This window comes from Scyliorhinus canicula, chromosome 8 (genome assembly GCF_902713615.1).
Source record: "Scyliorhinus canicula chromosome 8, sScyCan1.1, whole genome shotgun sequence".
In the NCBI taxonomy this organism is placed as follows: Eukaryota; Metazoa; Chordata; class Chondrichthyes; order Carcharhiniformes; family Scyliorhinidae; genus Scyliorhinus; species Scyliorhinus canicula.
The window spans coordinates 195,456,942-195,471,586 of NC_052153.1; the positions used below are offsets into that span (position 1 = coordinate 195,456,942).

At 50.6% G+C, this 14,645-nt stretch overlaps 2 protein-coding genes across 2 annotated transcripts in view; one reads left to right on the forward strand and one right to left on the reverse strand.

The window, feature by feature from the left end:
• The window catches only part of fbxo4 (F-box protein 4), a 19,342-nt gene extending 15,394 nt beyond the window's left edge, over positions 1-3,948 (forward strand). The window contains exon 5 of the mRNA XM_038803915.1: positions 3,762-3,948. Coding sequence (XP_038659843.1) covers positions 3,762-3,948 — 187 coding nt within the window. The remainder of the gene's footprint in view (positions 1-3,761) is intronic.
• Positions 3,949-4,180: 232 nt separating this feature from the next.
• On the reverse strand, positions 4,181-13,561 carry plcxd3 (phosphatidylinositol-specific phospholipase C, X domain containing 3). The gene is made up of 3 exons (XM_038803916.1): positions 13,422-13,561; positions 12,326-13,066; positions 4,181-4,939 (listed from the first exon to the last, which is right to left on the reverse strand). The coding sequence occupies exons 1-3, from the start codon at positions 13,559-13,561 to the stop codon at positions 4,783-4,785; spliced, it is 1,038 nt and encodes a 345-aa protein (XP_038659844.1). The 3' UTR covers positions 4,181-4,782.
• Positions 13,562-14,645: the final 1,084 nt, after the last annotated feature.

Sequence of the window (14,645 nt, forward strand, 5' to 3'; positions counted from 1 at the left end):
TTCTGACCCACAGAACCTTCGCCGTTTCCCCAGCTCCATCGTCTTGCTGGCCCTGCGGGTCGTCCCCGAGCTCGTTCTCCAACCGTTCCGGGTCCGGCGCCTCCTCGTTCTCGGAGGTGGCCAGTTTCTCCTTTCCCTCCACCTCCAGCACGTCGCCCCAGTGCTGTGTCAGGTGGTGAGGACACAGCAGACCACCACAAAGCAGGCAACCCTCTGGAGGGTGTAGTGCAGGGCACCACCAGAGCAGTCCAGGCATGGGAAGCACATTCTGAGCAATCCGTGCCCCGCTCGATGGCAGCATCCGTATTGGCATCATTACCCTGGAGTGGTCCTCGAAGAGGCTGGGGGTGTCTGACTGCCCCCGGATGTAGCTGTAATGCACACTCCCGGGGAAACATGCACACACGGGCTTGATCTTCATGCGGTGGGCACAGACAAACTGAATGTTCAGGGATTGGAACCCATTCCTGTTGATGTAGGACATGCCCTAAGGCTCGGTGAGTGCTGGGCGACATGGGGCAATCCGCAGGCGGGCTTGGTCCATGTCAACATTTATACAATCCGCTGCCTGGCCAAACAGGGCATCTGATGAATTCCACCCCACGGCACTCCAGTTCCCCCATTGCTCCCCTGCCCCACCCCCGACATGCCCTGCCCACGCACCCCTGGCTGACCTTGTATTCTGACGATGTGTGCGTGTCTGGGGGCTGTGTATTCTCACTGTCTGTGTGGGTGCTGTGCATTCTCACTGTGTGTGTGGGGGTGCTTTGTATTCTGATGATGTGTGCGTGTCTGGGTGCTGTGTATTTCAGTGTGTGTATGTGTGTGTGGTACTGTGCATATTCTCTGTGTGTGGGTGGTATGTATTCTCATTGTGTGTATGTGTGGGTACTGTGCATTCTCACTGTATGTGTGGCTGCTGTGTATTTTCACTATGTGCGTGTCAGGATGCTGTGTATCATGCGTGTGTGATGTGTCGTTGCACTGTGTGAGTGCTGTATATTCTCACTGTGTGTGTGTGTACTGTGTATTCTCATTGTGTGTGTGTGTCTGTGTTCGTGTGTTGATGTGTATTCTCACTGTGTGTGTAGTACATGTGGGTACTGTGTATTCTCACTGTGTTTGTGTGGGTGGATACTGTGTATTCTCAGTGTGTGTGGGTCCTGTGTATTCTCACTGTGTGTGTGCGGGTGCTGTGTATTCTGACTATGTGTGTGCGTATGGGTGCTGTGTATTGTGTGTGTGATGTGTATTCTCACTGTCTGTGTGGGTGCTGTGTATTCTCACTATGTGTGTGTGTGTACTGCGTCTTCTCATTGTGTGTGTGTCTGTGTGTAATGTGTATTTTCACTGTGTGTGTGTGTGTGGGTGCTGTGTATCGTGTGTGTGTGATGTGTATTCTCACTGTCTGTGTGTGTGCTTTGTATTCTCACTATGTGTGCGTGCCTGGGTGGTGTGTTGTCACTGTGTGTGTGTGGGGGTGCTGTGTATGCTCACTGTCTGGGGATGGGTGGGTGTGGTGCTGTGTATTCATACTGCGTGTGTGTGGGAGAGGGTGCTGTGCATTTTCCCTGTGTCTGTGTGGGTATGTTTGGGGGTGTTGTGTATTCTGTGTGTGTGTGCGTGGAGGGGGGCGGGGGGGTGTTTGGGTGTGTGTGGATCGGAGTGTGTTGGTTTCTCTGGGTGTGTGGATGTGGGGGAGGGGTTATGTTGGGGGGGTGGGGGTTTGTGTTATGGGGGTGGGGATTGGTGTTGGGCGGAGGGTCTCTTTTTCCTCAATTACATACGGCACGGTAGCACAGTGGTTAGCACTGTGGCTTCACAGCGCCAGTGTCCCAGGTTCGATTCCCCGCTGGGTCACTGTCTGTGCGGAGTCTGCACGTTCTCCCCGTGTCTGCGTGGGTTTCCCTCCGGGAGCTCCGGTTTCCTCCCACAAGTCCCGAAAGACGTGCAGGTTAGGTGGATCGGCCGTGCTAAATTGCCCCTTAGTGACCAAAAAAGGTTAGGATGGGTTATTGGGTTATGGGGATAGGATGGAAGTGAGGGCTTAAGTGGGTCGGTGCAGACTCGATGGGCCGAATGGACTCCTTCTGCACCGGATGTTCTATGTTCTATATAAATAATGTCCAATACTGAAAATTTTCCTTCATTCCTTCACTTTAAATATTTGAGAACAAATTAATCGACATTGTTGTTATTTTTATACAGCAAATTACATCTGCATTCTGCAGTAACTGTCTGCAGTAAACAAGGCTGATACAGAGACACTGAACAATTACTTTGTTATCATACACACAGCAGGAGAAAGCCACAGTCTACAGGTAGTAATAGATGTCTGCCCTAGCTGCAAAGACACACAACATTACAGATTTGCATCACATGGTCACCACTTACAATTCAATGGGCATTCGAAGGGTCAGTGCGCGGAAACTTGTGACACAGACGGCACAGAGACTGCAAAATGACATTTCAATGTTGATCTTTTCCTATAATGTGCCGACTCAATCTCACCAGCAGAGAGAGCAGTAAGTTCCTGATCCACCCTCAACACCAGACGGTGCTTTACTCTGAATCTAAACCCGTGCTGTACCTGTCCTGAGAGTGTTTGATGGGGACAGTGTAGAGGGAGCTTTACTCTGTATCTAACACCGTGCTGTACCTGTCCTGGGAGTGTTTGATGGGGACAGTGTAGAGGGAGCTTTACTCTGTATCTAACCCCGTGCTGTACCTGTCCTGGGAGTGTTTGATGGGGACCCTGTAGAGGGAGCTTTACTCTGTATCTAACCCCGTGCTGTACCTGTCCTGGGAGTGTTTGATGGGGACAGTGTCGAGGGAGCTTTACTCTGTATCTAACCCCGTGCTGTACCTGTCCTGGGAGTGTTTGATGGGGACAGTGTAGAGGGAGCTTTACTCTAATGATAATAATCATCTTTATTATTGTCACAAGTAGGCTTACATTAACACTGCAATGAAGTTACTGTGAAAATCCCCTAGTCGCCACATTCCGGAACCTGTTCGGGTACACAGAGGAAGAATTCAGAATGTCCAATTCACCTAACAGCACGTCTTTCGGGACTTGTGGGAGGAAACCGGAGCACCCGGAGGAAACCCACGCAGACACGGGGAGAACGTCCAGACTCCGCGCAGACAGTGACCCAGCCGGGAATCAAACCTGGATCCCTGACGCTGTGAAGCAGCAGTGCTAATCACTGTACTACCGTGGCGCTCCTTGGAGCAGAGGAGACTGAGAGGGGGGGGGGGGGGGGGCATGATTGAGGTGTATAAAATTATGAGGGGCATGGATAGAGTAGACAGGAAGAAATGTTTCCCCTTGGTGGAGGGGCCGATGACCAGGGGCAGAGATTTAAGGTGAGGGGGCAGGAAGTTGAGAGGGGATGTGAGGGGAAACCTTTTCACCCTGAGGGTGGTGGGGGTCTGGAACTCGCTGCTTGAAAGGGTGGTGGGTGCAGAGACCCTCACAACATTTAAGCAATATTTAGATGCAGAGTTGCAATCCCGGGGCAGACAAGGCTATGGGCCAAGTGCTGGGAAATGGGATTGGAATGGGTAGGGGGCTGTTTTTGACAGGCGCAGACGTGATGGGCCGAAGGGCCTTTTCTGTGCTGTGGGCCTCGATGACTCTGTGACAGGGAGTGTTGCACCAGACATCAGCAAACGCTGTACTGCTGACCCTCCCACTGCTACCAGCTTCACAGTTCTCAACTCACATTTTGTGACTAGGTTTATTGTAACTCAAACAGCAGGAATCACCTCAAAACTGGGAAAGCTAAACAAACACTAATATTACAGAAAGAAATCTACCCCCGAATCGCTGATAGAAAAACGACCGAGTCACAACTCTTCAGTTTGAAGATTGAGGGGCCGGTCAGGTTGAAGCGTTTCAAAGGATTTGATCACGTCACAGCGAAGAAACACATTAGCCAGTGAATGTAGGAGCAGGTTGGATGGGCTGAATGGACTGCTCCTGTTGGGAATATGAGAATGTCACTGTTGCAGATCAATAAAAACGGAATCTGTCGACAGGTAAATATCAGTATTCAACACTCAGTGTGAGGGTCACCCGTCACCCAACATCCCCCCCCCCCCACCACCCACCTAAACCCCCACCTCAATCACTGACCCCCCCCCAACAACAAACCATTCCCCACCCCCCCCTGTCAATCATTAACCCCAGCCCCATGTCAATCATTCCCCCTGATGGGTGGGGGAAAGGGTGGTCTCTCTGATGGGTGGGGGAAAGGGTGGTCTCTCTGATGGGTGGGGGAAGGGTGGCCATGGTGCTGTGCAGGTAAACTACTCAAATAGAAATTTATGCTGTAAAGAACAGGAAGATGGCAGCACTGACCAGCGCATTGGCCCAGGATTGTGACCAATTTGATGGGCAATGCCGTTCAGAGAAGATGATTGGTTGCGAATGGTGCTTGGAGATGTCAGGGTGTGTTTCACTGGAGTTTAGTGATTAAAGGATTGAATTACAACCTCAGCAGCATTTAGTCAGTTCAGATCGAGTGGGTGACGGAACTGAATGTCCCAGGGCTGGGCCCCAAGTTGGGAGTGAATTTATCCAACTTTCCAATGTGTACGAGGTTGGTGATGGTTTACTGACACCAACAGCCCCAGCGGCTTCATCAAGCTGGCTTTAGTTTATCAATGACACTCACTAGACAGGCACTCACAGAAAGATTTGCAAACACTGTAGCAACAGGGGTACAGGCTTATAGCCGCAAGGGTGGGTAACACGGGAGCCTCTAGAGAGGCTGCTCAGGTTGTATTGGCTGCTCCTTCATCCATGAGGTAATTGAGTCCGATGACGGTGCTGATAAAGTCCCCCAGCTCCACAAAGTCGGCTGTCACAATGTTGACTCCATTCTCTCCAGGTCTCTGGGATTTAATCCACTGGATTATTGATGGGAGAGCTCTGTGATTGGAAAAGAACGGACAATTATTTCAAGACACGGGCCCTTTAGGCCAGAAAACACACGCCTTTCAAAAGCCAATTTCATTTTTAAAAAACCTCCCCATGCATTCCCAACCCCAACACCCATCGTTATTCAAGGTCCCTCTCAATAGGGCGAAGAGGAAGTCATTCAGACCAGCGAGCATGCCCTGCCACCCAACAGATTCAGAGCTGATCTGATTGTGGTGTGCGCCCCACCTCCCTGTCTGCTCCCCCCCCCCCCCACCCCCCCCACCCTCACACACAAACCCCCAACTCGTCAATAATCTGTCTACCTCAGTCTGGAATATACTCAACGACCCAGATCTCACTGCCCTTTCGGGAAGAGAATCTCAAAGTTTAACAGCCCTGTTGGAGAAGAAATTCCAGAACTCCAGCTTAAATCGGGGAGCCCTTAAAACTGTCCCCGAGTTCTAGATTCCCCCAGGAGAAGGAGGATCCTCTCCTCATCCTCCCGATCAAACCCGCTCAGGATATGTTGGACTGTGGGAGGAAACCCACGCGCACACGGGGAGAACGTGCAGACTCCGCACGGAGAGTTACTGGGATCTTGGAGCTGTGAAGCAACAGTGCTGCCCACTGTGCGACTGTCCTCTCCGAATTACCTCCTCTTTCACCGTGGCCTGTACAGCATCTTCTTTCTTGGTGAAGACTTGGTAAAGTATTCATTTAATACCTCAGCCATGCCATCAGCCTCCATGTGTAAAGCCCCTTTCCACCCCCAATCGGCCTGATCCCCCTCTTATTATTTATGTGCCCATGAAAAATGTTTGGATTTCCTTGTTTTTGTTATTTTCCAGGCTCACCTCATCTCAATGTCTGTCTACTTTGTCATCGAGGGGCCTCTGGATTTGTTTGCCCTGCGTTCCCCTTTCGAGGGAATATACCTACTGAGCCTCAGGGGGCCTCACGGTAGCATGGTGGTTAGCATCAATGCTTCACAGCTCCAGGGTCCCAGGTTCGATTCCCGGCTGGGTCACTGTCTGTGCGGAGTCTGCACGTCCTCCCCGTGTGTGCGTGGGTTTCCTCCGGGTGCTCCGGTTTCCTCCCACAGTCCAAAGATGTGCGGGTTAGGTGGATTGGCCATGCTAAATTGCCCGTAGTGTAAGGTTAATGGGGGGATTGTTGGGTTACGGGTATACGGGTTACGTGGGTTTAAGTAGGGTGATCATTGCTCGGCACAACATTGAGGGCCGAAGGGCCTGTTCTGTGCTGTAATGTTCTATCTATGAGCCTGAACTACCTCTTCAAATGCGACCCACTGACTGTTAACCCTCGACTCCAATGTATCTGGGTCAGGTCCAAACTTGCCCCATTGAAATCGGCTTCCTCCTGATTCATTATCAGCTGTCCTCTTCAGGATGCGGACGTCGCTGACTGGACCAGCATTTACTGTCCATCCCTAATTGCCCCTTGAGAAGGTGGTGATGAGCAGCCTTCCTGAACCCGCTGCACACCATGTGGTGTACGTACACCCACGGTGCTGTCAGGGTTGGGTTGCATTCGGATACTGTTACGATACTCTGGACTGTTCTTTGTCCTTTTCCACATTCAGCTCAAACCTTATAACGTACAATATCCGGCTTGGGCCACTGTCTGTCACGGTCTGTGTAGAGTCTGTACGTTATCCCCGTGTCTGCGTGGGTTTCCTCCGGGTGCTCCGGTTTCCTCCCACAGTCCAAAGATGTGCAGGTTAGGTGGATTGGCCATGATAAATTGCCCTTAGTGACCAAAATTGCCCTTAGTGTTGGGTGGGGTTACTGGGTTATGGGGATAGGGTGGAGGTGTGGGCTTGGGTAGGGTGCTCTTTCCAAGAGACGGTGCAGACTTGATGGGCTGAATGGCCTCCTTCTGCACTGTAAATTCTATGATCCTATGAATATCACTGGCCCCGAATGTTCTCCCACTGACACTTGATCTACTTGGCCAACTCGTTTCTGAGCACCAGGTCTAACAGCACCTCGCTGGATAGGAAACAGGTTGCTGTACAAAATTCTCCTGAACCCAATCAAGGAACTCTTGCCCCCTCTCCCCAAACAACAATACTTTGTATTTATGGAGAATTGTTAATTTGGCCGTAAAGCACATTGAGATGTTTGGTGGATATGAAATGTGCTGGATAAACAGAAGTTTATTTTACTCAATTGAATAAAATGGCAAAGGGGCATCGGGGGGGCTACAGTTTCCAGGGAGAAGGATGGAGTCAGTCACTTGAGACTCGAAGGGGAGGTACAGAACTCAGAGAGGCTTCAATTTTCATACACAATTCCTAGTCTTTGACCTGCTCTGGTAGCCACAGTATTAATGAGGCTGGGTCCAGTTCAGTTTCTGATCAATGGTAACCCCCAGGATGTTGATTGTGGGGGATTCAGCGACGGTAATGCCATTGAATGTCAAGGGACGGTGGTTAGATCCTCTTTTGTAGAAGATGGTCATTGCCAGGCACTTGTGTGACGTGAATGTAACCTGCCCCTAGTCAGCCCCAAGCCTGGATATTGTCCAGGTCTTGCTGCATTTGGACAGGGACTGCTTCAGTATCTGAGGAGTTGCGAATGGTGCTGAACATTGTGCAGTCATCCACAAACATCCCCACTTCTGACTTTATGATGGAAGGGAGGTCATTGATGAAGCAGCTGAAGATGGTTGGGCCGGGGACACTACCCTGAGGATCTCCTGCAGTGATGTCCTGGAGCTGAGATGACTGACCTCCAACCACCACAACCATCTTCCTTTGTGCCGGGTATGACCCCAACCAGCGGAGAGTTTCCCCCTGATTCCCATTGACTCCAGTTTAGCTCGGGCTCCTTGATGCCACACTCGGTCAAATGCTGCCTTGATGTCACCCAGGGCAGTCACTCTCCCCTCACCTCTGGCATTCAGCTCTTTTGTCCATGTTTGAACCAAGGCTGTAATGGGGTCAGGAGCTGAGTGACCCTGACGGAACCCAAACTGAGTGTCCGTGAGCAGGTTATTGCTGAGTAAGTGCCACTTGATAGCGCTGTTGATGACTCCTTCCATCACTTTGCTGATGATCGAGAGCAGACTGAGAGGGTGGTATTAGTTTTAATTGTCTTGTTTTTTTGTTGATAGGCTCTACCTTCTCTCCATATCCCTCAATCCCGAGGGGCTTTTCATAGTGGCTTTGTCGCACTGTTAATGTAATCCTACTTTGACAATAAAGATTTTTTTATTATATTATATCCTGATTACCCTTGTCACCACCTTCTCCCCATATCCCTCAATCCCACCTACCCACCTACCCCCCATATCCCTCAATCCCACCTATCCACCTTCAACCCGTATCCCTCAATCCCACCTATCCACCTTCAACCCATATCCCTCAATCCCACCTACCCATCTTCTCCCCCTATCCCTCCACCTACCCACCTTCTCCCCATATCCCTCAATCCCACCTACCCCCCATATCCCTCAATCCCACCTACCCACCTACCCCCCATATCCCTCAATCCCACCTATCCACCTTCAACCCGTATCCCTCAATCCCACCTATCCACCTTCAACCCGTATCCCTCAATCCCAGCTACCCATCTTCTCCCCCTATCCCTCCACCTACCCACCTTCTCCCCATATCCCTCAATCCCACCTATCCACCTTCAACCCGTGTCTCTCAATCCCACCTACCCATCTTCTCCCCCTATCCCTCCACCTACCCAACTTCTCCCCATATCCCTCAATCCCACCTACCCACCTACCCCCCATATCCCTCAATCCCACCTATCCACCTACCCCCCATATCCCTCAATCCCACCTATCCACCTACCCCCCATATCCCTCAATCCCACCTATCCACCTTCAACCCGTATCTCTCAATCCCACCTACCCATCTTCTCCCCCTATCCCTCCACCTACCCAACTTCTCCCCATATCCCTCAATCCCATTTATTCTCACTATCACTATCCCGTTACCACAATCACTCCATCCTCCAGTTATTGGAAGGAGAATCTTGATCATTCATCAATTTCTGCTGTGTGCAGTCACTGAATTCCCTTGTGACAAGTTAAATACTCTGACCCATGCTTATTGGAAGATTCTGACTGATTTCTGGTGTTGAAACTATTGAAAATGAAAATGAAAAGAAAATGAAAATGAAAATCGCTTATTGTCACGAGTAGGCTTCAATGAAGTTACTGTGAAAAGCCCCTAGTCGCCACATTCCGGCGCCTGTCCGGGGAGGCTGGTACGGGAATCGAACCGTGCTGCTGGCCTGCTTGGTCTGCTTTAAAAGTCAGCGATTTAGCCCAGTGAGCTAAACCAGCCCCTGGTTGGACACATCTCTTTGCTCATTCTCAGAGGGTGGGGGCGAAGAGAGAGAGGGGGGTGGGGTGAGGTGGGGGGTGAGAGAGTGAGAGGGAGAGGGGGTGGTGTGGGGGGCAGGAGAGAGAGTGGGGGTGGGTGGGGTGGGGGTGAGAGAGAGAGGGTGGTGGGGTGGGGGTGTGAGAGAGAGAGAGGGGGAGAGAGAGAGAGGGGGGGAAAGGGTGGGGGGCAGAGAGAGAGAGTGGGGGTGGGTGGGGTGGGGGTGAGAGAGAGAGAGAGAGGGGGTGGGGGTGTGGGAGAGAGAGACAGGGGGTGGGGGTGGGTGGGGTGGGGATGAGAGAGAGAGAGAGGGTGGGAGGGGGGGCTGGCTGGGCAGTCACATGGGTGTTGGTGCCAAGCTGCAACAGGCAAAAGTCACTGTGACATTCAGGCAAGCTGACAGACCCTCCAGTAAGTCCACTCAGACTGTCTCTCAATCCTTAACAATATTGCACAACAGGTTGCTGTCAATTTCAAACGTAACAATCTTTTTCCTTTGTGTTACTGACAGAATATTAGTGCTGGAAATGCAAGACATTCCATTTCAGGCACCTACTGTCAGAACAGGGTTAGATAGAGAGTAAAGCTCCCTCTACACTGTCCCCATCAAACACTCCCAGGACAGGTACAGCACGGGGCTAGATACAGAGTAAAGCTCCCTCTACACTGTCCCCATCAAACACTCCCAGGACAGGTACAGCACGGGGTTAGATAGAGAGTAAAGCTCCCTCTACACTGTCCCCATCAAACACTCCCAGGACAGGTAAAGCACGGGGTTAGATAGAGAGTAAAGCTCCCTCTACACTGTCCCCATCAAACACTCCCAGGACAGGTACAGCACGGGGTTAGATACAGAGTAAAGCTCCCTCTACACTGTCCCCATCAAACACTCCCAGGACAGGTACAGCACGGGGTTAGATACAGAGTAAAGCTCCCTCTACACTGTCTCCATCAAACACTCCCAGGACAGGTACAGCATGGGGTTAGATACAGAGTAAAGCTCCCTCTACACTGTCCCCATCAAACACTCCCAGGACAGGTACAGTATGGGGTTAGATACAGAGTAAAGCTCCCTCTACACTGTCTCCATCAAACACTCCCAGGACAGGTACAGCATGGGGTTAGATACAGAGTAAAGCTCCCTCTACACTGTCCCCATCAAACACTCCCAGGACAGGGACAGCACGGGGTTAGATACAGAGTAAAGCTCCCTCTACACTGTCCCCATCAAACACTCCCTGGACAGGTACAGCAGGGGTTAGATACAGAGTAAAGCTCCCTCTACACTGTTCCCATCAAACACTCCCAGGACAGGTACAGCACGGGGTTAGATACAGAGTAAAGCTCCCTCTGCACTGTCCCCATCAAACACTCCCAGGACAGGTACAGCACAGGGTTAGATACAGAGTAAAGCTCCCTCTACACTGTCCCCATCAAATACTCCCAGGACAGGTGCAGCACGGGGTTAGATACAGAGTAAAGCTCCCTTTACACTGTCCCCATCAAACACTCCCAGGACAGGTACAGCACGGGGGTAGATACAGAGTAAAGCTCCCTCTACACTGACCCCATCAAACACTCCCAGGCAGGTACAGCACGGGGTTAGATACAGTGTAAAGCTCCCTCCACACTGTCCCCATCAAACACTCCCAGGACAGGTAAAGTATGGGGTTAGATACAGAGTAAAGCTCCCTCTACACTGTCCCCATCAAACACTCCCAGGACAGGTCCAGCATGGGGTTAGATACAGAGTAAAGCTCCCTCTACACTGTCCCCATCAAACACTCCCAGGACAGGTCCAGCACGGGGTTAGATACAGAGTAAAGCTCCCTCTACACTGTCCCCATCAATCACTCCCAGGACAGGTACAGCACGGGGTTAGATACTGAGTAAAGCTTCCTCTACACTGTCCCCATCAAACACTCCCAGGACAGGATACAGCACGGGGTTAGATACACGGTAGCACAGTGGTTAGCACTGTTGCTCCACAGCGCCAGGGTCCCAGGTTCGATTCTCGACTTTGGTCACTGTCTGTGAGGAGTCTGCACGGTCTCCCCGTGTCTGTGTGGGTTTCCTCCGGGTGCTCCGGTTTCCTCCCACAAGTCCAGGAAGAAGTGCTTGTTTGGTAATTTGGACATTTTTAATTCTCCCTCTGTGTTTCCGAACAGGCCTATGTGGTGACTGGGGGATTTTCACAGTAACTTCACTGCAGTACTAATGAAAGTCTGCTTGTAACAATAATGGTGATTATAAAAAAAGAGTAAAGCTCCCTCTCCACTTTCCTTTGATGACCTGCTCCTCCACAATCAAGGCTGTCTCTGTTCTTTCTAAAATATAGATCTTGTCTTTCCCTGTTCTTGATTTTAAATCATTCCTGGGTTATGGGTGCCAGCGGCCAGGCCAGCCTTTGTTTCCCCGTCGCTAATCCCCCTTCAGTGTCTCAGTGGGCGTTTGAGAGTTATCCCAGCCACATTGCTGTGGGTCTGGAGTCACGTGGAGACCACACCAGGTAAGTTTGGCAGAATAAGACCATTAGTGAACCAGATGGGTTTTTAATCGCAGCAGATGTGGCTTCATAGTCAGATTTTCATCGAATTCAGATTTCACCCCGTGTTCTGGTGAGTTTCAAACCCAGCTTCCCCCCCCCGAGCATTAACCCTGGGTCTGCAGAACACCGACAATACCACTAAGCCATTGCCTCCCTTCCTACTGTATTAACATCTATAAAGCATCTTCCTGACTGTGTAGCTTTTTCTACAATCTTCCACAGTTACAGTTGGGAAGATGGCAAAACTGCCAGTCGCTGTCAATGTACTCTCCATTGTTCCTGAACCCCGGCCTCCCTGATCTGTGGCAATCCGTTTTGGAGGGTTTCCGTGTATTTTGAAGTCTAGGCAGAGATCCTTTCTCACCCGAAATGCAAATTGGGGATATTTGATCCCCTCCCTCCTGCCCTAACTCTATCCCTCACTATCAGCAATAGATGGAGGGTTTTAAATGCCCATCTGACAAATCGGTCCCTCTGACCTTACCGTTCAGTGATGGTTTCACGCAGTCCGCTCGCGACACCTTTCATCACGGTGCTGGCTTTGGGAGTCAGGACCAGTTGGGACACGAAGAAGGTCCCCTTACTGCGCCGGTCAGTGATGGACGCCTGGACAAAGTGGATCAGTTTCTCGGGGTCAGTGGTGTTTGGGCAGGGAGATGGCATCATTTGACCCGGCCAGAGAAAGGTGACCTCCAGGGCCACGGGATTGTGGTAGAAAACCAATACTTGGTAGCCCTTTTCCCAGAGATACTGGAGGCTGACTTCCTGGGCAAAGATCACGGGAGACAGTCGATTCTGGAAACACTCCCTCAGCATCTGGATCAGCTTCTCGTGGTGCGACTTCTGCATCCCGTAAAAGTGATTGAAGTCTAAAATGATGGCCTCTTTCGGCTGCTCCGCCAGGAAGGCATTGATCTCCTCCAAACCTTCCCTCACGGTGGCACTGAACAGTCCATGAGCAAAGTAAAGCTCGTTGTCGGGATCCCTCGGCTTGGTGGAGATGCGCAGGTCAAAGTAGCGGATGCCGCCCTGTAGCTGGCTCCTGAAGGTCAGGCTCTGCGTGGCCAACCATCTCCTCATCAGCTTCTTGGCCACAGCACCAAACACGGAGACAAAGCTCTGCACCGTGTCCGTCTGCTCCGGTCCAACCGGCGACGACTCATCGATGTAGAAGCTGAACGAATCGTGTGAACCTGCAACAGACAAACGGACAATAATTCTGCACCTTTAACAGAGGGGATAGCGCGAACAAGCCCTCTTAAAGAGATACTTCCCCAACAACAACAAAGTTGTACTTCCATGAACATAGAACAACCTCACAGGGCTAAAGACAGGTCACAGAACCTGACCCCCCCCCCCCCCCCCCCCCCCCCCCCCCCCGAGACACACGAGGAGATACGGGGAGAGCTCACCAAACGTGTGGTCATAGAGGGAGGTTTCAGGGAGCATTCTCATGGAACGTCGAGAGGAATTCTGAAGCTTGGAACCTTCGAACCCACATCGCATAAAAACCAGTTCGGAGAGTTCGTGTTCAGTGTTTTAAAAAAATTCAGGATGATAGAAGTGTGACTGAGTGTGACTTTGAAGATTCAAATCTTGGAATGATTACACGTGCATGTCTACCTGCCTTTCGAAAGTTCTGATTGACCCCCAACTCCACCACACTCTCACACACAACATTCCAGATCCACTCACTGTCTCCACCAATCTGGTGCGCCATGGTCGCACAGTGGTTAGCACTGTTGCTTCACAGAGCCAGCAGCCCAGTTTCAATTCCCGGCTTGGGACTAAGGAAAGTCAGCACAGGCTTGTTGAAGGCAAGTTTGCTAAGGTGACCGAGGGTTGATGAGGGTAATGTGGACGATATGATGCAGGTAGACGTCCAAAAGGCATTTAATCAAATGCCATGTAACGGTCTTCTTGCAAATTTGAAACATGAATGTGACGTTGGCTGCGTGACAGAGAGTAGGGGTAAACAGGTGTTTACAGACAGGTTACGCACAGATTTGCATCAGGGCCTAAATACAGGGGAGCGACCTAGATTTGAGTCTGCAGAGTAAGAAGTCTTACTACACCAGGGTAAAGTCCAACATGTTTGTTTCAAACACTAGCTTTCGGAGCACTGCTCCTTCCTCAGGTGAATGATTCAGGTGAGTGAAGGAGGAAGGAGCTGCGCTCCGAAAGCTAGTGTTTGAAACAAACCTGTTGGACTTTAACCTGTTGTTGTCAGACTTCTTACTGTGCTCACCCCAGTCCAACGCCGGCATCTCCACATCATGAGTCTGCAGGACACATAGCTTCAATTTGCAAATGTAACATTTGGAAATACTGCGAGCCGTGAGGTAGATAGTGATTGAATTCAGGAGGATATAGACAGGATGGTGGAATGGGTAACGAACGGTGGATGAAATTTACGATGTGAAGTGATAAATGTTGGTAGTAAGAACGAGGAACTCCATCATAGAATAATCTGTACTGTTAGGAGGAATTGTAAAGTAACTGGGGCCTGGGTCTTGGTACAAATCCAGTTGATGTTAACACCAGACAAGTGAAACCTGGCTTATAGATCCTAACTTCAATTGTTTTTGAAACAGATTCACAAGAGTCAGCCAGGGTACTTTTAACACAAAGAACGGAACATTTATCAAACAGCAAAAACTAACTACATGAGACGAGATAAAAATGTTGGAATGATTTCAAGCACCAGAAAATGATTCAAACTTAGGCGGTTCCTTTCATCACAGCAGCAGGGGCTGGTTTAGCTCACTGGGCTAAATCGCTGGCTTTTAAAGCAGACCAAGGCA